The 24,527-nt window shown below is 45.4% G+C and overlaps 1 protein-coding gene and 1 long non-coding RNA gene across 5 annotated transcripts in view; one reads left to right on the forward strand and one right to left on the reverse strand.

Moving 5' to 3' along the window:
- The window catches only part of fam184ab (family with sequence similarity 184 member Ab), a 48,814-nt gene that overhangs the window by 22,101 nt on the left and 2,186 nt on the right, over positions 1-24,527 (forward strand). Inside the window, exons 12-21 of one of the 4 annotated variants that reach the window (XM_060041605.1) lie at positions 1,763-1,884; positions 2,081-2,231; positions 5,932-6,144; positions 10,464-10,617; positions 12,192-12,319; positions 16,569-16,753; positions 19,649-19,795; positions 21,537-21,654; positions 22,008-22,112; positions 23,120-23,355. In XM_060041605.1, the coding sequence (XP_059897588.1) occupies positions 1,763-1,884; positions 2,081-2,231; positions 5,932-6,144; positions 10,464-10,617; positions 12,192-12,319; positions 16,569-16,753; positions 19,649-19,795; positions 21,537-21,654; positions 22,008-22,112; positions 23,120-23,355 (1,559 nt within the window). Of the gene's footprint in view, positions 1-1,762; positions 1,885-2,080; positions 2,232-5,931; positions 6,145-10,463; positions 10,618-12,191; positions 12,320-16,568; positions 16,754-19,648; positions 19,796-21,536; positions 21,655-21,977; positions 22,113-23,119; positions 23,356-24,527 lie in introns of all 4 variants that reach the window. The other 3 variants (XM_060041604.1, XM_060041607.1, XM_060041606.1) reach the window with 3 other exon arrangements.
- LOC132449794 (uncharacterized) lies at positions 22,446-23,258 on the reverse strand. Its single transcript, XR_009523656.1, has 2 exons — positions 23,068-23,258; positions 22,446-22,943 (listed from the first exon to the last, which is right to left on the reverse strand). It is a non-coding gene; the product is annotated as an uncharacterized LOC132449794 (long non-coding RNA).

Consider the following 24,527-nt stretch of genomic DNA (forward strand, 5'->3'; position numbering starts at 1 on the left):
AGATGCTCTGGACCTGCTTTAGTCAAAGATGTGCACGACACCAATCTGCCATCCTCCCTGGCTTTGAAAAGCAGTTGGCTCTTCACACAGACGCACGCAGCATTGGCCTCGGAGCGTCATTGATGTTGTGCGACAGCGTGGGCCGTGGGACAGCAGCAGCATAGGCAAGACGCACTCTGCACCAATCAGAGCGACTCAACGTCTGGAAATGGTCTTTTACATTTCTAGCATGAACCAGCCTCGGGATACTGAAACTGAAAATATATATATTTTATTTCTTTAAATGCATTTACATAATTACACTATAATTTAGGTACCCCTAATTAGGATTAATTTATTCCACGACACTATTACAAAATAAATAATTGGATGTAAACACAATGAAAATATTTTCTAAATATTTAATTACTTTAATTAAAGATATTTATTAAGTTTTACTTTGTTTCCCTCTTAGTAAGCAGCATGTCTGAGGTGTTAAGTAAGCCATTATGTTGCATTGTTCTAGGTCAGGAAGTTGTGTTCCTTTAAAGACATTTAGTATGTCAAGGATTGAATGGTTGTCCTAGGATCTGGAGTGAGGAGATAAGGAATGCACAGTGTTGGTTCTCACCCTATACTGAATACGATAATATGAATAGGTTGATAGAGAGCGATTTCAAGCTTCAGGTCTGCTTTTTGGTCCAAACTACCACTAAGGCACCTGTGCAGACAGAATATTTAGTCTGTCAGCACAGGTGAGCTCCTCTAATAGAGTTTCTCACTGTATACAGATGACTCAGCACATTTTCTACCAAGTTCAGCGTCTTCATGGTTTGCTGCTAATGTAAATTAGCTCTAACTTCAGACACTTGGGCAAAATAACCCGCCTGGCAAAAGTGTGGATCCCTGTCGGCGTTAAAGTGTCAGTGAAGTAGTGAACCCACTGATTCAGCTGGAAATCAAACACTTTGCGATCTAAGAAACTTTGTGATACTTTTTTAGTACCGTCGTTGGGTATGAGTCATAACGAGCAATGTTGTATATGAAATGCACCACACACTGTGGCGTTTAAATTACGAGCGTCCGAGAAGCCTTAGCCTCACTCGGATGTGTATATTAAATAGGAATTTGCTCAGCAGTAGCTTCACTATCCACACACACCGGAGTGTTATACTATAGTTTCCTGGGAAGCCTATCCCTCTCTCACAAGCAATCATCAAAATCAATGAATAACCACGAGCTCCACTGACTAAAAGAAAACCACAGGGGTTCTGAGTGGAATGTTCACACAGTTGAACGCTCACATATTACTGTGTTGACGATCAAACATCTTACAACATTAAAAACAAAAACAAAATGAGTTTGGGTTAATTGGCTCTTTAAGGAAATGAAGCAGTCAATATTTTGTAATTAGTTGACCCAGTGTTCATAATAATGTATCACACTTAAATCAGTAGGAAAGATGAGAGGTGCTCTGTATTGGCAGGATTTATTCAGAATTGGCATGCACACACACCCTATTCGCTACATTCCTGTTCATTTCCTCTTCATTAATATGAAATAGTAGTTAGCTTTGGAGCGGCATTGTTTTTTACTTTATGTTGGACGTGCTCAGCTATCACAATTTAAGGAAGTAGTTGCACTGCATGTTAAATATGCAGATCTTCTGGATGTTTTTGTTGTTGCACAGCAGTAAAATGCTTCGCTGCCCTCTCTTTTGAATAAAACAGGGTGTTCTCCTTCCCTCCCTCTCCCCTTCTGTTTTTTTTTCCCTTTACCTCAGGGGGAAATGGAAATGCAGAAGCGGCACCATGAGGCTAAACTCATCACTACACGGGAGGAGGAGAAGATGAAGATGGACAAGATGGCCCTGGAGCTGGAGCTCAAATGGACCGAGACGTTGAGGTGAGCTGGTGGCTCTCCCTCTCAGAGTCTGTGTCCACGTGTCTCTCTGTGTGTGTCCTTGCCATCAGGAATGTGTGAGAATGGATGGGTGCCAGCAAGCAGTCACACAAGAGCCTTTCCCTCCGTGTGTGTGTGTGTGTGTGTGTGTACATGCACATATGTGCTCGCTGTCTCTCACGCACGCGTCGCCCTTCAGGCAGGAGTGTAAGAAGCTGCGGGAGGAGCTGCGGGAGGACCATGAGGAGGCCAAGGCCGCGGCGTTGGCCCAGCTGGCCAGGAGCAAGGAGCAGGAGCTGGGCTGCGCCCGGGAGAGCTGGCAGAGGAAGGTGGAGGACCTCCTGGAACAGGTGATTCATTTTGTTGGGCCAGCCACGTCAGCCTTGCATTGCAACTGGGCAAACGTGCTATGGGCATAAGGATGGACACAAATGGGTTCATGTTAAAGTCACGATGAGCACAAAATAACGTCATTTAAAAATGTAAAATATTCTTGACCGACCACCGTGCCTCATCAACCGGTTGTAACCGGTTAACTGATCAGATTAAAATGTGCTATTTGAAATAACAGCCATTTCGAGCCGCGCCAGCCGCCTGCTATTTTGTAACTCTGCTTATCTCTTTCCCGTTCTGCCTCCGACTCACACACACACACTCTGTGTTTGAATTGAAACACGAGGCATGCTTACTGCAGGTTGACCGTGTGTAGAGAGCGGGCTCAAACGCCCACAATGGTCTGAGATGGTGCGGACCACCTTGAGACCCTGCGCAGGATTCACCAGGGGCCAATCGGAAGAGGGCAGCGTTAGGAGCTCATTTGAAGCATTGCCGCGGCTCATTTAAGAAAATGACAGCTCCGAAGAGACGCCGCTTGTTTAGTTTGGAGGAGACGGAAAAATTGAGTGTGGGATAATTCTTTTCACTTATAGCGTTTAGTCTACTGTCCATAATAATTAAGAGATCATATTCTCCGCCGCTCGCATGCGGGAATAATTAAGACTTGAGGAGAAATTAAACAGTGGTCTACAGACGCGCCGTCCAACTTCCAATAAGTCACCTCATCTGAATATCTTTTTGTGTGAAGTGAAACCAACACACACTCCACCCCAATTTTTTATTTTATTACCGACAAGCGACAAGATTGATCGGTTAACGTTGATACGGTCAACAATCGGTCAAACAGTCATCGGTTAACATCCCTAACGTGTAGAGCTGTGGCTTATCAGTAGTCAAGACTGCACTCTAACGAGGTCTGAACGGCTGCATGTGGTGGGAATGAGGTCACGGTAAGTCAGGAAGAACAAGGAAAGAGGAGTACCGCTGATTGAGCTGTGGAGGCACTATGGATCTCCCTGAGACAGCCGCTATTGTAAAGACAGATGCACCGAGTGGAGAAGAAGGGACAAGGATGATCAGATGGGACAGTGGTGTACCGACGAAGTGGTTAACCACTCTCTTTTCCACTTCTTATTCTTTAACTTGTTTATTTACCTTAAGTTAGAAAAAGGCAATAAAGTAACAAGATTTATCTAGCCCTATTAAAGCAAATTGCTTCATCTGAGGGATGGCCAACCCCTGAGTCAGATTTGCACCGCTGACCAGCTCGAGCAGAAGTCGGCTGACTCATGGACCAGAACGCTGCTCCTCGGGAAAGGTAGTAATGGACCACAGCATCGACGCTAAGAGGTACGCAGCCCGAGAGTGTCCGCCTCAATTGGATCATCTAATGGCCTGTTTGGAACCTCACCAAGTTGCACATTTATGCAGCAAAGGCAGGGCCGGTGGAAGCCAAGCCTTTCCTGATTTCAGGAGCAAACATGCCAACTCATAACCCGGACAGAACAAAGTGTTGGCAACCACCTGGCCCAGAGATGTCAAGTCCTTGAGGGGTTCCACAACCTCAAATAACCGCTAATAAAGGACGTTCTGATTTAACCGTGGACTAAATAGCAATACAATCGTCTAATTTAAACCAGGCTTAACTGATCATCTCCACAGTAAGGATCTGAAGGAATTGACCGCTGGAGACAAGGATGTCGGCTCTGTGATCCAACAGGAAGAACGTGTATGACTCAACTTGTAATCATGACCTGGCCAGGCCAGATTGTAGGAGAGTGACTACTGCAGTCCCTGAAGCCAGATCTGGAGCCGCCTTCAAAGAAAAGGTCCAAAAAATGCTACCGATGGGACCCAGACGGCACCAAACAGGTGGTGATCGTCAAACCACATTATGCAATGGCTCTGGGAATTGTCATAACATTTACATATTCGATGCATAAAGAGTGTCTGGGTCCCATCAAGTGGTTTTGGAAGGTGTGGCGGTGAATCTGTAATCATGAAGAAACACAGGAGGAATACTGGTGATTGACCTGTGGATGAACTTGGATTTCCCTCTGACAACAGCTATCGTAGGAGGGCTGACTGGAATAGATGAGAAGCCACATTACATTAGCCGCATTACGCCTACAGAAGGAGGCCTTGGCCATGCCCCCTGTTGTCTCAGTACTACATTTCCTTTGACTCCTCATTGGTCCCAACACTCTGCAACTTATTAGGGGTCTGAGCAGTGAAGCTGCTTGGCCCCTATTGTTTCTGTAACGTTTAATTTTTTTTCTCAAATTCTGTAAAAGTCATACTGCAGCCTATGCCGAAATCTTCAGGTATGGTTACAATAACCCCCTCTACCGATAAACCCAAATTTGTGGTACTGCACCCAAAGGTGGCGCTATTGTAAAAAATCATGATAATTCATGATTTTTTACAATATCGCCACATTTGGGTGCAGTTTTGGCTCCTCACCAGATTGACCTGGACTCAAAATTCTTTCAGAATATTAATCTCTAGAATCAGATGCATTTATAAAATCTTTGTATACTATAATGTATACTTTTCCCACAATTTCATATTAAAGCTAAACATGATAAAAATATTCACAGGCTACAAAAATAATCAAAAATTCACCAAAATCGCTACATAAAATCTTTAGAACAAGCCTCACAAAAATCGTCGAACAGAATTTGTTTTACTTAGTTCCATTTATGACCATTTTGTAACCTTTTTGCCCCTCATTTAAGAAACAAAACATTGAACAGCACCTTAAAATCATGAGGCAATCAACATTCCGGCTCATTAGTTTCCAAGGATCGGACTGCCAAGACACAGTATGGCATTAAGGGGAACTTCTTCGTTAACCATTTTTCCTTCATAATGAACTCTGTCATTTTAATATTTCTTCCGTTAGTGTTCTTGGCAACAAATGTTTAATTTCCCCAGAATTTGAAAGATTTTTCAGGTATTTGCTTTTAAGAAAGCCCTTAATTCATTTGAGAAATGTTTGCTTGGAGTTTTCTGGATGTTGTGTGCTTATCAATAGACATTTTCGATGTGAATGAGGCTACATTTCAGGTTTGTCAGTGGCTCACTGGGATAATGCCTTGTACTGGTGATCTTTGGTTTGAGAGTTCGAATCCCGATAGACAATTATGCTGAACTTGACATTCGGCCATTGCCCTGCAGCCCAGTCACCTGTAAGCCGAGGCACAGTATGGCATTAAGGGAAACATCAAAATCTTTCCTTCATAATTATACGTCATATTTATCTATCTTCCATAAGTGTGTTCTTGATTTATCATTTTGCTCGGACCCCGTTAATCACCGCTTGCGGTTATATTTTTTATTGCAATTCTGTGGGTCAATTTTGTTTGGTTAATTATTAAAATATAATTATGAAAAGTAGAAAATTGTTTGGATTGTCTCCTACTGTGCCCTTTGAAATGATCTGATTGTTTCTAAGTTATAAGTAGTTCTTTATAGGTCTTGCAGTCAAAATGCTAGCATAATATAGAAATTTTTCTTTTATTATTATTATTAAAGCAAGGAGCATATACTATGACCTTGCTCCACTGGCCGTTCTTTACAGTCACTATTAAAGCTCTCATCAGGCACGTTGAGGGTAGGCTCAGACCTTTACTCTTTCCTGCGCCGCCGCTCCATCACCGGTTCGTTCATAGGCCGTTCATTCATAAAGCCGTGGGTCCCTCTCCCCCCCAGATCTCCCTGCTGAAGCAGAGCCTGGAGATGCAGCTGTCCCAGTCCCAGTCGTCCCTGCAGCAGCTGCAGCACCAGTTCAGCCAGGAGCGGGAGCACCTGCGCATGCAGCTGGACGAGCTGCAGACGGAGCACAAGCGGCGGCAGCAGCACCTCCAGGAGACCCACCACTGTGCCCTGCAGGACCTCGAGCACGTCCGCCAGCACGACCTCAAGGTAGGGGGCGGGGGGCCGAACAGAGAGCCAGGCTGGTCCCTCCCGCTGTTGGACCATTAGCATCGAAACCCGGCAAGAATGGGAATCTGTCATACGTCATTGTTAAAATGGTCGTTCCGTTCATCCATAGCATTCACCGTGGCGTCTTACTGATGCCCCTGCCAGGTGATGCGAGCAGCCTGAACTAAGAGGTGTGACTGCCGTTGTGATACACTAAGCGTCGAGGCGTAGGCAGGATGTCAAGCTGTTGCCCGACTGGATGTTACTCCACCTGGATGATCGTGACATCAATGTTGGTGCTAGGCAGGGTGTCCCATGAGTGTTGTACAACAGACAGTCCTCTGGCTGGAAACCCTCTGTTAATTAGAATGAGGCTTGTCAGAGAATGAATTCAGCAGAGAGTCAGATAACAGGGTGGTGGAAATATTTATCCAGGTACTGAGTTTTGTGTCTTATAAATTATAATAAATAACCGGTAGAGAGAAAGCTAAGTAACTTCCAGTTCACATACATTCTTAATTAACCCATAGATGTATCAGGTCAGTTGAAACCTGTTTCTATTGGTTTACTTTGTGCCTTATTTGAAGCCTCGGCTAATTGGGTAAAATATTTGATACTTGAGAACCATTCAAGTATATCTTCCATCGTTTCCCAGCCAAGGTAACACAATGACAGCTTTATGCACGCTGATGAAAGGAAAAACAAGTGGTTCCTTTCTCAGTAGTTCTCCAAACAGCAGGTACACGCTGCACACCAGCGAGTCCTAACCAAGGCTCTAGCACGCCGAGTGGGAGTCGGTAACCGGCTCTACCCATCAGGATTAGTCTGCTCAGCCAGGATCTTTTCAAATACTAGCTGGATCTGGGTCAGGTTAGAATTTTAGGTCGGATTTCCACATTAATGATTTAATAATGATGTATTACTTGAGTTAACTAGAGCTGACTGCTGAATAAAATTTCAGTTTCGGCTCATTTCTGACAATCAGGGCATCTCTTCCAAGTTTGTATCACCCAGACCAATAGTGGCTATTCATACTACCCTCAGTATTGTGTCATAGATATATGGCCTGCTTAGCCCATTGAGACTGTACCTGTGATAAGGGCTATACAATTGAATTGAATTAATATCAGTACTCAGTATGAGGAAATTAACTATATAAATAAGTGAACCTTTAAATAAGTGAATTAGTGCTAGATATTATACACCAAAAATTATATTATGAACAAAAATGATTGAGAGAAACTTAACTTAAACTTAAGCAGAGTTACGAAACTTAATAATAGAAGGTAGGATACTATGGGATGATTTCATGGTTGAAAGGACTGGAAATTGTATTATGTGTGAGTTATTTGTGTATATTTATTTATAAATATATACAGTTGATGGACCATCCAAACAGACAATGAGAGCTCTAGACTTGCTGAGGGTAACCAGTCGGGATTGTAGATTGATGCGCTCAGTCTTGGCATTAATGGGTGGTGTTGTGTGTGTGTGTGTGTGTGTGTGTGTGTGTGTGTGTGTGTGTGTGTGTGTGTGTGTGTGTGTGCGTGTGCGTGTGTGTGTGGATGATGGCTGGTTTAAGCAGTCTCAACTGGCTAAGTCTGATTGGACTGTGGTGCTGGGTGAGGCTGCACACCGGTTGCACATGGAGTAATCAATGTGCACATTTATAGCAGCCATCCCCACACACACTCAGAGAGATATCCTGCATGGCAAAATGGAGCACCAGGCCACTTATCATTATCTACAAAACCTTTCAACACCCTCACCTTTTGGCCAGTAAAACTCACCTAGGTGACAAAACCTGCTTGTGTATGGAAAAATTACTTTTTAAGCTTATCTGCAGAATGAGATCTACTTGGGAACAATGTACTCGCAGATATTGTGGTTTTCACTGACTGGTTTTACCTCGACAAGCGTCTGAGTAAAAACTGAGAACATTGCCCCGCTAGCAGTTAGCCTCAAAACTAATTGCTTCTGAGCGTCCACAGAATCAACCATCCGTGGTTTTAAGCTGCTGTAATTAACACAGACACTTCCCTTGCCGGGTTCTGTAATTCACGGTAAAAGGTAATGTTTTAAATGATGGCAGAGCATTGTATGGGTAGCAACACCGAAATAAAAGTCTGGCTGATGGATCTAACTCCCAACTAATGATAGTGGTTTAAGCTAAGCCCTGGGTTAAGCTACGCTAAGATGGAGCATTGGAATCGATTTGACGCTAGTATTAGTATTCAGTGTATGAGAGTGGACAATTGAGGGGAGATCTAGATATCTTTATTGAAAAACTAAGATATGATTACCATTAATGCAATACATGAAGTAAAATGCATGTGATTATCAATGAATGTGATTAGATTGAGGTGAATGAATGTAATTCAGTTTACCGAGTTATTTTGGGTGTTTTCTGCAAGGCCTGTTTCATGGGCTTGATTTAAGTGTTCTGTGGAGCTTGGGTTTTGTTGGCCCTGCTACGCTCTGTTGGAGCGGTGTGGAGCGCAGGCAGGCGAGCCTCCCCGGGGTTCCTCTGGTGTAAGGACCTGAAGGAGAAAGGGAGGGAAGCTGAATCGTGTCTTCTGGATTTCGTTGGACTGATCCTTGTTTTTCGAAACACGATTGACTACCGGGCGGATCCGGTCTACGGACTGGGACTCATTCCAACCTTGGGAGTGTGTGTGGCTGGTTTAAGCAGCCTCCACTGGCACGAGTCAGACTGATTGGGCTGTGGGGCAGAGTGAGGCTGCACACCTGTTGCATATTGAGTAATCAATGTGCAAAGGCTGCATCAGCCATCTCCACACACACTCTCCTACAGAGATCTCCTACCTGGCAACACGGAGCACCAGGTCATGTATCACGATCAGCAAAACATACAACAAACCGGCTTCAACATCACCGGCCTGCCTTCTGTGTTAGGAGGAGCCCAGTAAAGTGTATTGATGTGATTATTGTGATATTGAGAGGTGTTTTTTGGAATATTGATGCATGATTATTTGATTGATGTATTATACAATTTTGCGGTTGAAAACCATTTATAAGTTGGTGATAATAAGTTAAAGAAAATAGAGAAAGAAACTTAAACTAATTCTGCTTTGGAAGAGCAGAATTAGGGTTATTGTATTTCTTCTAATAATACACCTGAAGGAATAGAGAAAGAAACCCGGTCCATGACCGTTTAATTATAAGATATGCCTCTGTGGTTTGTGTACCTGTGCACCCCGCTCCTGAGCGAGTCTTTCATCTTCTGATAACCCGTCCCCACACATATTCAATACATATTGTTGTCACCAGGGTGGCTAATCTTGTTTCCGGGGATCCATCTTGCCTGTCAACAGTGAAATGAAACGACGAAATTAAACAATGAAATGCAAATCTTGTAAATGGCAGAGAAACGTTGTGAGAAAGGGAGCACAGTGGGAGGGGAAGTGTTTTTAGTGTCAATGCATCCGTTCTCTTCCATTATTATCTGCTCTCTTTACAACGCTTAAATCTTAGCTACAGCAAGGAGTTTTCCCTGGATGCATTCGTACATGGATGACGTTCCCTCTCATCGGCCGGCCAGTCAGCAATGTGGTTTTGAAAATGAATAATGATTCTAATAAATCGGCCTTTTTTAAACCAGGCTAAAAAAGAGATCATCTCTAACCTTGGCTATTACTAATAATGCGTCAGGGATTAAATAAACATGACTGAATTACAGTCAGTGTTCTGTCATCCAAAAGAGTGCCTGTGTGTTTTCCAGAAGCATGCTCGTAAATAGCGCTATTGTCGCTGCCTTGCACAATGTAACTTGTGTACAGTGTGAAACTTCTACACTGACGTTCTGCCGTAACCGAGTCAGACTCAGTCCAACGAGCCGTGATATTGTCACCTTGCGACTAGTCCACCTCTTCTAAACGTTCGTTTGCAAACCAATAAGTGACGTTGAGGACTCGACGTCTGCATTTCTGACAAGGTCCAACACAGATTCCATCAGATTCAAGCTCTGAAGCAGACACACGTAGGTAGACTGTGTGTGTGAGAGTAAAACCCTATACCCACGAAGAGGCCGCTGCACACATACAGGGATGACACGAGACGATTGAAACTAGTGGCCTGCTGCCCACAGAAACACAATTTTCGTGTTTCCTCCCCGAATGACTTGGGGGGGGGCAGAAGGTAATCTGTGAGAGCCCAACAGCGAGCTGCCTGATATGTACGCTACCTGTGAACGGTGGATTGCATTGAATTGTATTCCATCTCTCCAGACGAGTCCAGTCCTTGGTCTTCCCTCGGTCTCACCTTCCCCTCCTGCTGCTCCCCTGTCTCTCTCTGGGCAGGACGTGGAGGAGCGTCTCCGCCACCAGCACCACGTGGACCTGCAGTCCCTGAGGGAGGCCCACCGCCACAGCCTGGAGACCCTGAAGCAGCAGTCGGAGCAGGAGCTGCAGACGCTGCGCTTCGAGCTGGAGGACGAGGGCAAGGCCATGCTGGGTAACGGGCCCCACAAAGACACAGCCGCACTAGAGTCTGGATTATCGGGGGGGGGGGGGGGGGGGGTGTAAACCCAGGGCAGACCACTGCGACCCCTCTGTTTTTATGATGCTCTGGTGCCTCAGGGCTTCATGACGTTACCTCAACTGCTCGGGTGTACGGCACAATTCCTGAATCTTAGATTTTTGGATCGAACTCTGGATATTTAATTGCTTCGACCCAGCGGTTGCGATGGACTGGATCGGCGAGGCGTGCAATTTGTGATTAGCCGACTGTCTCCTTCTTCGTACTTCCATGCAAAACGGGAGTCGAGCACTTCATCTTGACTCACAAGGGAATGGTTAGGCTGCGTTCCAATAAGATATAAAACACCCCCTCCTGCAATTACGCTTACTTAAATTTTGCTCCGCACTCCGCACGAATTATCACACTGCCTTAAGCGCAGCCACTATCTTCATAGAAATGTAGCTGTGCAAATCAGTTTGTGAGCATGCGCAGTGGCTTGTATACGCAGAATCGATTATTTTTATTTTGTTTCTGTGCAGTTTTGGGAGAAAATGACCTCACCAGGGCAGCCAGGGTATGCACTTACTTGTGTTTTACAAGTCAAAACTACAGCTATGGGAGCTGCTAAACGTACATATAACAAATGTCCACAGCTTGCCAACTGCCTCATTTGGAAACGTGCCTACACAGTGAGAGGGTGTAAGCTGAACAGAAAATCATGACATCAACATAGACAATGTCAATAAATAACCGGGGGTCTTGGCAAACCGGCCGAATCCTTTAAACAGAGGATATGGAAACAACACAACGTGACCCTGAACCGGGCGTGAGCCCTCCGTGCAGACATGAGACGGCTTGAGTTTGGAGGGTTTGATTAAGACGGCAGACAGAATCAGGTCAGAAACAGGCATGGGGAGAGTCAGGCAGGCAGGCCACTGATGATCAATGCTCGGCACGAACGAGTGCAACACGAAAAAACCCGGGGAAGACAGACGGGCTGTGTTCCTCTTGGCTCACTTGTTCCCCTTCCCCAACCCCTCTCTGGGGGGAACCAGGCAAGCAGAACCTGCCACGTCACACGGCAGCGCCTTCAAGGCACCCCGAGAGGCGTCTGTTAGGGGGGGGGGGGGGGGTCTGCAGCGGGGACAGGGCGTGGCAGGCGGATCAACCCACAGGGGTTGATTAATATGTCACATTTTGACATATTAATATGTCACATTTTGACATATTAATGTGTCACATTTTGACACATTAATGAGTTGGAAGAGCCAAATAATCAGAGAAATTACTCACAACTGCAGGTTTGTTTAAGTGGCATTTAGAAGATCTGCTACTTGCATGTTTTTTTTTTACCCAGCATAGTCTGTAGTGGTTGGCGTAGCAGCAACCCTGCACAAGGTTAGCTTTGTCCCCAGGGTGTTCACGGATTGGTCTGAATGGAAAATTGGGAGTCATAAAAAAAGTCAATGGGAGTTTATCTGTCCAGATAAACGTCTGCTTTTAATGATTCCCTTGAACCATTTGTAGTCTCCATTTCTTAACGTTATTTCATTTCTAACTCCTGTCAGCCTCCTTACGTTCGGAGTTGAACCACATCCACGCGTCTGCCGTGGAGCACATGAGGCAAACCCACCAGCAGGAGACCACTGCGGCCAAGCTGGAGCTGGAGTCTGCCCTGGAGAACAGCCGCATACAGGTGAGCCTGGCCTTCATCTGGCCCAGGGCGTCGCCTTGAGAGTGGAGCCCCCCACAGTGAGTCCCCCTGTAGCCCCTCACTGTGAGTCTTTAGCCCCTCACTGTGAGTCCCCCTGTAGCCCCTCACTGTGAGTCTTTAGCCCCTCACTGGCCCTCATTTATCAAACGAACGTAGAAATGAGCGCAAATCTGAACGCATGATTCATCTTACGATAGGACCCACGTGAGATTTACGAAACCTTCGTATCACACCAATCCCAGCGTACGAAGGATCTTGGTGTTGATAAATACGGCGGCTGAGATCGATCGTAATTAACGTAACACGCCCATATAAAAGCACGTCTTCAGAAGTCTCGCCCCTAACTTTTACGACATGGAGAAACGTCCAACGGTAAAATAGAGGAATTTTTCCGAGACCCAAATGGAGACGCTCGGGTCACTGGTGGATGCGAACCGTCTGGTTTTATTTGGTAGCCTATAGCTGGCATTAAAGGCCAACAAAAGAATGCTATATGGAAGGAAATAACTGTTGCAGTGAATAGTGTTTCCAATGTGCGTCGGGCTACGGAAGAGGTTTGTTAATTAAATAAATTAAATAATAAATTAAATGTACAACTTCTGTTATCCAGCTTAAAACATTTCACATATATGCTATTGTTTGCATTCCGTTAAAGTTATTTAATTCCGAATAAGGTGAAGAAAAAATGGTCCGACATGAAGCTCAGCACCAAAAAACGTGTTGCGGCTGTGAAGCGGGCCAAGCAAGAAACGGGAGGAGGCCGGTGCAGTGCGACTGCAGCGTAACTCACCGAGATGACTCTGACCATGTAGTGCGCCCTGATGTAGACGATGCCCAACGTTGCTATTTTGGAAAATAAAAGAATCGTGCGTGCCCCCAGGCCATCGGGCTACCATGTTCAGGATTGACATTCTGGCATCGCAAATAATCGGAACATTAACTGAATGGTAGCTTTTGCGGTTGATGTACGCGTAATCATTAATAGATGGTTCATACGCACATGGGTACAATCAACCGCACCAATCACATTTGGAAACCTAGCAATAGCATAAAAATCCCGTTTGATTCCAGTTTGCTGATCATTATTATATGGGAATTTAATATAACGTTCGGAGAGGGACATTATAGCTGCCAAAACTGCTGGCATGGTTCGGCTAATACTTGGCTGGGAAATAGCAGACCTGTCCCCGATCTCCCGCTGCAAGATCCCGGTGGCCAAAAATCCCAAGGTAGAGCAAACCTGCACAGGTATTGCGTTTGATCGCCTAGTTTCTCGCCTTAACTGTGGCTCCAAAGCATTGCATAGCTCCATCAGGAGATGCCTTGGGAGACGAAAACGACTCAAGAGCCATTCATCGCCCTCCTTAAAAAAATCGGCGCGGTCTCGAAAAACTCTCGTCTGTGCGTTGAGGTCCTTAACAGAGCCAGATCTGCCATCGCTGAGACACGACCACCTATTTGGCAAAGCTCCTGTTAATATAGACAGCTGAATAAACATTTCACCTGTCACATTCTAATTATTTTCATAGCAATACTGTTTTTAATTAGGCCTGACTTGATCGTAATTGTTTGAACGGCTGGGCTAATTCCAATTTATTTAGTAATTAATACAGATGTTGAACATGGGCTACTTGTGCTGCACTATTCATCATTGAAATACCCGTATGTTGCGCCAAAAAAACTTGCGTACACGAGCTCAGACCTGACGTGAGATTTCATCGCAGCCTGCGCTCACGTTCAAATTGATAAATGCCAAGCTCAACGTTGAAATGAGCGTACGTCCATTTTACGCACGTTTTCTGTCGTACGCTCGTTTGATAAATGAGGGCCACTGTGAGTCCCCCTGTAGCCCCTCACTGTGAGTCTTTAGCCCCTCACTGTGAGTCCCCCTGTAGCCCCTCACTGTGAGTCTTTAGCCCCTCACTGTGAGTCACCCTGTAGCCCCTCACTGTGAGTCCCCCTGTAGCCCCTCACTGTGAGTCACCCTGTAGCCCCCCCTCACTGTGAGTCCCCCTGTAGCCCCTCACTGTGAGTCACCCTGTAGCCCCTCACTGTGAGTCACCCTGTAGCCCCCCCTCACTGTGAGTCACCCTGTAGCCCCCCCTCACTGTGAGTCCCCCTGTAGCCCCTCACTGTGAGTCCCCCTGTAGCCCCCCCTCACTGTGAGTCACCCTGTAGCCCCCCCTCACTGTGAGTCCCCCTGTAGCCCCCCCTCACTGTGAGTCACCCTGTAGCCCCCCCTCACTGTGAGTCACCCTGTAGCCCCCCCTCACTGTGAGTCACCCTGTAGCCCCCCCTCACTGTGAGTCACCCTGTAGCCCCCCCTCACTGTGAGTCACCCTGTAGCCCCCCCTCACTGTGAGTCCCCCTGTAGCCCCTCACTGTGAGTCACCCTGTAGCCCCCCCTCACTGTGAGTCCCCCTGTAGCCCCCCCTCACTGTGAGTCACCCTGTAGCCCCCCCTCACTGTGAGTCCCCCTGTAGCCCCCCCTCACTGTGAGTCACCCTGTAGCCCCTCACTGTGAGTCCCCCTGTAGCCCCTCACTGTGAGTCACCCTGTAGCCCCCCCTCACTGTGAGTCACCCTGTAGCCCCCCCTCACTGTGAGTCACCCTGTAGCCCCTCACTGTGAGTCACCCTGTAGCCCCCCCTCACTGTGAGTCACCCTGTAGCCCCCCCTCACTGTGAGTCCCCCTGTAGCCCCTCACTGTGAGTCCCCCTGTAGCCCCTCACTGTGAGTCACCCTGTAGCCCCCCCTCACTGTGAGTCCCCCTGTAGCCCCTCACTGTGAGTCCCCCTGTAGCCCCCCCTCACTGTGAGTCCCCCTGTAGCCCCCCCTCACTGTGAGTCCCCCTGTAGCCCCCCCTCACTGTGAGTCACCCTGTAGCCCCCCCTCACTGTGAGTCACCCTGTAGCCCCTCACTTTGAGTCACCCTTTAGCCCCTCACTTTGAGTCACCCTTTAGCTCCCTCCCTCTCGTTGTCGATCAGATTCCTGGTTGCAGCTCGCCATTGGTCCAGCAAGCCGCCCGTTCTGCCCTTTAAACTAGTCAAGACCAAACGGCCCAATCACAGCTCTTGATTCAGGGGTTAGGGGGATCTTCCAGGCTCTCTTGTGGGCCAGAGGAGCATAGCGAACAAGACTAGAAATCAAGGCTGGAAAGTTACATTCTTGGTCATTGATCATTTTAGGCAAGTATGAAAATGTAGCATTGAAATTATATTTAGCTGATATCTGCCTGATAAAATCATTTCCTATAGAACCATATAGAACACTAATGACACCTTCAAAGCTAACCACAGTCCCCTCCAGATGGAACATTTTCCTAAATCTTTTATTCCCTGTGCCGCGTTTTTCCAAACCTTCAGGGAATTCAAATGAAAAAACGATTATTAGTTTGTGTCGATATTTGTTCAAATAAAATATTTTTCTGTGAAAATGGCTGTTCAACATGCCGTGTACTTCGCACCCAGCCTACAGTTTCAGCATGTATGCTCTGTACTAGAGGCTTGGCGGACAACTCTTCCCATCTGAGTGGGCTGTCACTTCTGAAGCCAGACATCACAGCATATTGCAGCCGCAGGCTAGCTGCTAATGTGGGCACCATGGCTGTAGTGCCGGGGAGATTACTTGGAACATAATCAGCTCTGAGTTAAATGCATGGTGAGGTATTTGTCGGGCTGTTTTTTGCGGGAAGATACAAACTACTACTATGCCGTACAATATCACATTGTATGGCTAAATAAGGAAGAGAAAAAGGTTATGCAGTTCTTTAAACGTTAAAAGGTTTTAACAAAGGTCCTCAGTATAATTATATTATACTATCTCGGCTTGATTAATTCTGAACTAATATCTTATCTTGTATTTGTTTTTGTTTTATTTGTATGTGCGGTCAATATGTTCCATGAGGTTAGGGTGCCATCCGTAGTTTCAAACAAATGTTATAGGTTCATATATAAACCTAAAATTACACCCAAATTTGCACCCAGAAATCCTGAACCTCCAGCAATCTTCAAAAACATAATGCCTTTAGTTTTTTCATCGTTTAGAAAGGCTGGAATTCTGTATTATTATTATTTAGAAATTTTGCAATGGTCTCCATCCGGATGTATTCAATCTTCCATGTTGATTTGTGCGATGGATGGGATTTTGAAAACCATGCGTAAAAAAAAAAGAAGTGGTAGATACGGTCTCCAGCTGTCAGTTAACGCCCCTTCCCTTCGCCGAACGTAGGAGCGTGAGATGTTCGCCCGCATCACGGAGCTCCAGGACGAGGTTGCCCGGAGGAAGAGCCACATCGCCCAGCTGGACCACCAGATCCACACGCTCAACGAGAACATCAGCACCCTCACCAAGGAGCTGGAGCTCAAGGGCAAGGAGGTGCTGCGCATCCGCAGCGAGGCCAACCAGCAGATCAGGTGAATGGAGGGGGAAGGGGGACCCGACAGGGGGTCTGAACCACGTTTTGGAAAGCTGTCCGACTTTTGGTTAAAGGTGACGTATTATACCACCAGGTGGGAGCGTGATTTGCCGTTACAAGCCGTTTTGAAAATCGGCCTCTTCTTGCATCACAAGTGGGCGTGTCCACCTAGATGTGTGCTGGATAGATCAGTCTACCAGCCTACCCAGTGGACTGTAGCGAACGTTGCTCATCTATCCGTCATACATCTAGGTGGAAACGTCCACCTGTGATGTCAGAAGAGGCCGATTTTCAGAACGTCTTGTAACGGCTAATCACACACTCACACCTGGTGTTATAATAAATCACCTTTAATGTTTGAATAGCCGCATTGATCCGTAATATAATCCATATACTTAAATCTTATCGTGAGAGGCGTCTTTGATACCACGGCTAATGCCTCCTCAGACATGACCGGACATGAACTAATGCCTAGCTCCTCCACTCGCGTTAGCGTTCCATGAGTTTAGATTAATCTGTTCACTGATAACGTATAAGCAGTTAACAAGATAGAAACTGAAAGCCCTCGCCTCAAAAAGTACAAACCAAGAAAAATCATAACTTCCTCCACTGCTGGTCCACTAGAATACAAATGCATGTGAAATGTGTGTACGCAGTTAATAAATAAGATTGATTGAAGAAAAATAAGGTCAGCAAATATCTTGGGGAAAACAAGATTGAGCTAACCAAGCTTTTTTGGTATGCAGTATTTAAATTAATTAATCAATTCCACACACGCTTGACTACTGGAATGACTTAATCTAAATCTCTTTGTGAGTGTGTGTTTGTGGATGACGGCTGGTTTAAGCAACCTCACCTGGCGTCAGCCTCACCTGGCGTCAGTCTGATTGGACCCTGGGGCTGGGTGAGGCTGCACACCTGTTTCACATTGAGTAATCAATGTGCAAAGGTTAAACCAGGCGTCCCCGAACACACACTCCATCCCTGCATTTCCATACCCATACCACCATACTTCAAGCAGTGTTTCCCACACATTGACGAGACTATGGCGCCCCGCCATAGTCTCGTCACTCACCTAGACTACAGAGTAGTGCTTCTGACAGGACTCAGATGGTAGTACAAAGCTTTCCCCTGCCAGGTCATTCTAAGTCTATCTCTGTTCACTGGAGTTATAAAGTCAAACTGTATTCCATGTGAATCTCATTTTAACTGGTCTCAGGGATTAGGGATTAATTCTGTTTCCAGGACGACGACAATTGGTTCCGAGCACATTTTTTTTTATACTGACATGCAATCCATGAGAAATATAAATCCACCCCTGTATATTTTTACGAATCGCAAGTGGCTATATATGTGGAATGGATGGGATTATGCACTCCTTGTTGTGCTAGTATCAAAAGAACAAAGGCTTTGTTAGCATCTACTCCTGGATTATCTCTTCTTAAACACCAGCATTGTTGTACACCTGATTCAGATTGGTCATTCTAAGGGTTTCAAATAATAATATAATTAAAAAAATTCAATAATAATAGTTTCAAATAAATGTTATCTATTAATTAAAAAAAACGATTTAGTACTGAAGCGGAATATGGACTTGTATGTTTATAGTAGTTAATAATTTAGCAATCAAATACCATCTGTCAACTGGTTGACGATAACATCTTTATGTCCCCCAAGATACACCTCACTATGCAAATATAACTGCATAGTTCTTAAGAGCCACAAACCCTGATATGTTATAATGAAAGTGCACTTCCCCAATCTAGTAGATTAATATTGAGCATGGACAGGCCTTTGCCGTCTGTAATGGCCTGATAATAAGCTCCCTGAGGTCCATTATGAATAACTTAGGCCGCTGTTTGCGTAACATGGTGTAAGGGACCGCCTCATTAGCAGCTAATGCAGAACACAGGATTGAATGAACACAAAATGTTCCTGTCCATTAGCATTGAACATTCGTGGACATGTGTATGCGTGCGATGTGTTGTTTTCCACCCACAAACATTCGCACAAACACACACACACACACACACACACACACACACACATAAACACACACATACACATAAACACACACACACGGCAGCACAGAGTGAAATTATTTTTCTGTTACATAACGTCACTCTGAATCCTGGTAGCAGGGCTAAATATAGAGCCATAGATAAAAAGGATCAGGGAAGGGGAGATGTACATCCCTTAGGGAGAACGATCCAGAAGACTTTCTCATTCTCTCTCTCTCTCGCTCTCTCTCTCTCTCTCTCTCTCTCTCTCTGTCGCTGTCTTTCCATACCTCTCAATTCCCCTTCGTCCTTTGCAGATTACGTCAGTAGTCTACTTATTATTTTTCAGCATGGGTTGGCCGTGTGTGTGTGTGTGTGCATGTGTGGGCGTGCGTGCGCAAACCGGGGTGTGTGTGTGACCGTGTGTGCGTGTCTGTGCGTTTTTTGCAGGGAGATGTTAATCAAAAGCAATGACTTTGAATCAAAGCATACCAGCATAAAGCACTTCACAGGGACGTCAAACATGATTGGGCCGGTCAGGGTAAAAGCATCCCACCTTGGACACGGTCGGCCATTTCATGTGTCTCTATGGTATCCACAGTCATTCATCCGTTAGCCCCAGGACACTACCTACAAAGCACTACGTCTCTATCTACAAAATGCTCACTGCACTTTGTATTCATTACCGTTTGGTCACCAGTAATAATTTAATCTGTGTTTTAATTGAGGATCCATTTAAGGATAGGAAGAACAATGAAAAAGAGACGTTTTCATCATGTGCACTGCAATGAAGAGGACATGATTTTGGTGTGGCGCCTGGATTGCTTGCTGGCCTTGCGATCTGTTTTCGTCATTGTCTCTCCTGCTGTGTTCCCCACGCATGTCTCCTCCAGGGTCCATGAGCAGGAGGTGACCAAGAAGCACGAGAGAGACCTGATCGAGATGCACGCCATCCACAACCGGGAGACCCAGAACATGCTCTCAGACTTCAACAAGGCCCAGGAGCTCCTGAAGGACAAGATCACCGCTCTTCAGATACTGTAGGTGCACAGCGCGTGCTGCACGCATTTATTAAACGTCTGTCGGCATGCTGTTCTCTTGTGTATTTAGATGCTGTGTTAAAACATTGTATATAGAAGCACCGCTCGCATATATTATAAAGATGTATTTTATACAATTTACACTTTCATAGATTCAAGCATAGTAAATAATCTATGGATAGTATTTTTACCCTTTACATGAGTCATTGTATTGAACGTTATTGTTGAACATGAAATAGTTTGGCATGTTGGGTTTTCACAGGAGGTCATCAAATACAGAAATATACAGTTTCTTTATTTTGAGGTCTGCTCCCACCCAGTACCATGTCTGTAGTACAGTCGTACTACAGTTATATAGTAGTATTATAAGCATTCTTTATGGCATCTCTAGAAGCAAGTCCTGTGATAGTGTGTCTCAGTTTTTCACATCAGAAGGTGACATTGTATTGCATATATTTCCCAGCACATCACATTGCATCACATTGCTAATGCGGGTCCTTCTAAGAAGTTTGTATTGAATACGTTGTGTTCTCTGAATACTTATTTGTGGAAGTAGGGAATCAACACTAAATCATAGTGCAAAGATTAAGCTTCTACTGCAGTCAAGTAAATAGGACGATGAAGACAAGTATGAGATATAGAGAGATGAGACAGAGGAGATGCTGCCTTGCTAAATAAGCTGTTAAGAATCCTAAACTACAGGGTGGAAGAAGAGCAGCAGAGACAAAGGTTACTGATCAATTCAGGGAAGCAGCAGTGGTATGGCCTCACGTGTAGGAGAGGGCAGAAGATCAGAGCAAACTGAATATTCAGAGAACACAGGATCGATAATAAAAGGATGTTTTGAAGAAAGAAATGCAGGTTAACCAAGAACGAGCTATATACCATCAGAAGGTTATGCTCTTGATGAAGAGGAACTGAGAAAAGGAAGGACATGAAAAGGTCTAAAGGTCTAAATCATAGATCGGATTGTAGAGAAAACATAAAATGAAGTTACGTTTGATCTCGACTGCAACTTCCTACCACAGCAAACTGACACTTTGGTGCCAAGTTATCATATCTGGAATAAGACTGAAGAAGTCCTTTGCAGATAAACTTTTCTATACTCATCGGGTTTCGGTTTGGTCACTGAACATTCCAGTAGTTCTTCAGCCTATGGAGAGGGGAAATAAGATCCAATAAATCAAGACAGCCATGCTGTTCTGACTCATCGCACAATGTCTGCATTGTTGTGGATTACTTAATGACTACTTAATCTTTGAGGTGCAAAAAGTGCTCTAAAATAATTGATGAGGTATGCATTTATTCGTTATCGCCGCAATCACCAATTTATTTTCCTACGACCTTGCCAGACATCTTTTCCCCATGAAGTATGCAACCTGTTTAACGCTGTGTGCACACGTATAATTGCTGGCAAGAATTATTTCCTGAGCACATCTGGGAAGACCAGCCCTGATTGGTAAATAATGAGCAGGGAGCAGTCGGAATCTGAATGGCTTCAAACAGAGGCAGGCCCCGTCTACCACACAGTCAACAGATGCATCTGCACAGCTCTCAGTGTGCACCTCACTCACTCGTAGCTGACGGACGGATACATCCTGTCTAACAAACCGCACTCAAATGATGGCTCTTAATTGTACCTGCAACATCTTCAATCCCCAATGAAAGTGCGATGGGTTCAAGCTCTGTCCTCCCTATCTCACCCTGTCTTGTGTCTGTCCTCCCCGCCCGGCCCCTGCAGGCTGGAGGGGACGGAGGACAAGTTCAGGAACAGGGAGAGCCGTCCCGAGGACCTCCAGGTCATAGCGGAGCTGAAGGACATGGTGACCGAGAGAGAGGCTCTGGTCAAGAAGCTGGTGGTAGGTGCACGTAAAAGAGAGACCATATGGACGAGCGCATACAGTGATGGATAGTTAGCAGTAGTGACAATGGAAAGATATGCGCACGCACATACAGTCTGTCGGATAGGTCATTTCAATTGATGATGATGGATGTGAGTACCCATTCGTTTATTTTCCGACTAAACTCTGACTAGTGATGGTTTAGTTGAGATTTTTTGTGTCCATATCAAAGCTAGGCAACTTCAATTCATGACTTCAATAAATAACAACAATACTAATCAATACGAGTTTTCTATATCTTTCCTTGTATTTGATGCTCTCTCTTCTCTTGTACTTTTGAGTCTGATACTGACCACCTGGTTCCCCGTCAGGATGACAAGAAGTTTTACCAGTTGGAATTGGTCAATAGAGAGACCAACTTCAACAAGGTGTTCAATGCCAATCCCAATGTAGGCGTGATCAACCCCCTGATCAAGGTAAGCTCTGGTAGCTAGCGCCGGTAGACTAGGAGATGACGCTGTGGTAGACCCCCGCACACAGGAGGGGCTGCATGGGGGGGCCTCCGAGACACCAAGAAGGGGGGGTCAATCTAAATAACAAAATAAAGAAAGATTTATTTTTTATTATGATTAAATATCCATCGTATTAGAACCAGGTCATTCTGAAACAAAGCAGGTGGGTTTTTTTTTGATGTGAAATCAGTCACAAAATAGCACACACAGATGGATACTCTTGGAATTGTACTATTCTTGCCATCAGGTCAGTGCACTATTTATAATAAGTGGGGATTTTCATGTAATTTTTATCAGGTGTGTGTGTGTGTGTGTGTGTGTGTGTGTGTGTGTGTGTGTGTGTGTGTGTGTGTGTGTGTGTGTGTGTGTGTGTGTGTGTGTGTGTGTGTGTGTGTGTGTGTGTGTGTGTGTGTGTGCATGCTCGTTTGTATATAATTCCACCTACCTTTGCTGTTTTCAGAATCTTTCTGCCAGCTCTCTTTTGCTTTCCAAGCCATTTTGTAAACGCCTGAGATGATGTTTCACCTCGTTGACCACCCATCTAGACTTTCATTCTTAAATTCCCAGTGCGACTTTGCACTGGCTTCACGAAAACCAGACTGAGCTATGCCGGCCTCATCTCAAGCAACATCTCCATTTACACCAATCGGACAAACAGTGTGATGGAGTCTGCACCTCTCCTCTATCCCTGTTAGTGTCTGAGAAGTCTCCCTAGACCCCTTTGCTCCTTTTTATGTTTTTCTCCTTCTTTTCCCATTTGAACCTCCCCCTTTTTGTTTTTTCAAAACCCTCAATCTCCCCCCACCCACCCACCCACCCACACACCCACACACACACACACACACACACACACACACACACACACACACACACACACACACACACACACACACACACACACACACACACACACACACACACACACACACACACACACCCCCACCCACCCGTCCTTTCTGTTTTCTGTGTAGCAAAAGAGAAAAAATGAGAAGGCAGCAGCCAGCCGATTCAGCAGCTCTTCTAACCTCAGGGCTTCAGAGGCAGGAGGCATGGGCTCGGGCCTGGGGAGCGGGCCGCTGTCCCAGGCCCTTCCCCAGCCCGCCCGGCTAGAACCCCTTCCCAACTCTCCCCTCCATCACCTTGAGCTCAACTCAAGCAAACCTCTCCCCCCGCCGACCCCTCCTACTGAGCCCAAGAAATTCATGAGGTGAGACCGACCTTCTCTGCAGGGACCCCCCCCATCCCACCCCACCCTCCCTCCCTCCCTCCCTCCCGTCCTTCCTCTCGCTCACTCTATATCACTCTCTCTTTCTCTCTCTATATATCTCTCTTGTTCTCGCTCTCTCTCTCACTCTTGCTCTCTGTCTTTCTCTCTCTCTCTCTCTCTCTCTCTCTCTCTCTCTCGCTCTCGCTCTCTCTTGCTCTCGCTCTCGCTCTCTCTCGCTCTCTCTCGCTCTCTCTCGCTCTCTCTCGCTCTCTCTTTCTCTCTCTCTCTCTCTCTCTCTCTCTCTCTCTCTCTCTCTCTCTCTCTCTCTCTCTCTCTCTCTCTCTCTCTCCCCCTCTCTCTCTCTCTCTCTCTCTCCCCCTCTCCCTCTCCGCCTGTAATCCACCCACAGGCCTAATGGGTTTGAGTTGTTTAACCCTTCCAACTGAGTGCTTGTGAGTCATGGAGAACTCGGCCTCCTGCAAGACACGCAAAACAAAAGGGTTAAAGCCATACGAATGAACAGTACATCTAGATAGAACAATTATTTAAAGTACCCCTTCACTGTTACTTAAACTCGGAAGAATGGCTTTGGAATGCAAAAGAAGCATGTCTTTGTGTGTTTATTCTTTCACCCATCACATGTCCTGCTCTTAACGGAGCTCACGTTTGGCATGCTAAGAAATGTCATTTGTATTCATTGGTCAGTCCCTTGTTTTTTTCTTCTAATTTTGAGTTGTTGTACTGTGGGGGATAAGTAATTCTGCATCGTCAACATCTCTCTGCATGTTGCCAGAAGACCTTACCTTTCAAACTCTTATTATTTTGAGGATTTATTTTGCTTAATGTTTTTTAGGTATTATATTTCTTACTATTTTCTGTTGCGATGTGCATTCCTGTTGTATGTTGTTATTATGAACGGCTAATCATTGTTGAAGATGCATGTAGGAGCTGTCACAGTGCATGTGTGTGGCTGAACGTATGTGCCTATTTTTGTGAAGAGGGAATGTGTGTGTCCATTATTTTTAAGCGGGAACCGCATGCTTCACGGCTCTTTATGTAAATAAATGGCAGTTTCACATGTGCCTTCTCTGGTCTAAATTTTGTAAATGAACTGGACCTGCATGCACATACACTTACACACAGCTAATGCTCATATAGGTTTATTGTTTTTT

This window comes from Gadus macrocephalus, chromosome 21, assembly GCF_031168955.1.
Source record: "Gadus macrocephalus chromosome 21, ASM3116895v1".
NCBI classification, from domain to species: domain Eukaryota; kingdom Metazoa; phylum Chordata; class Actinopteri; order Gadiformes; family Gadidae; genus Gadus; species Gadus macrocephalus.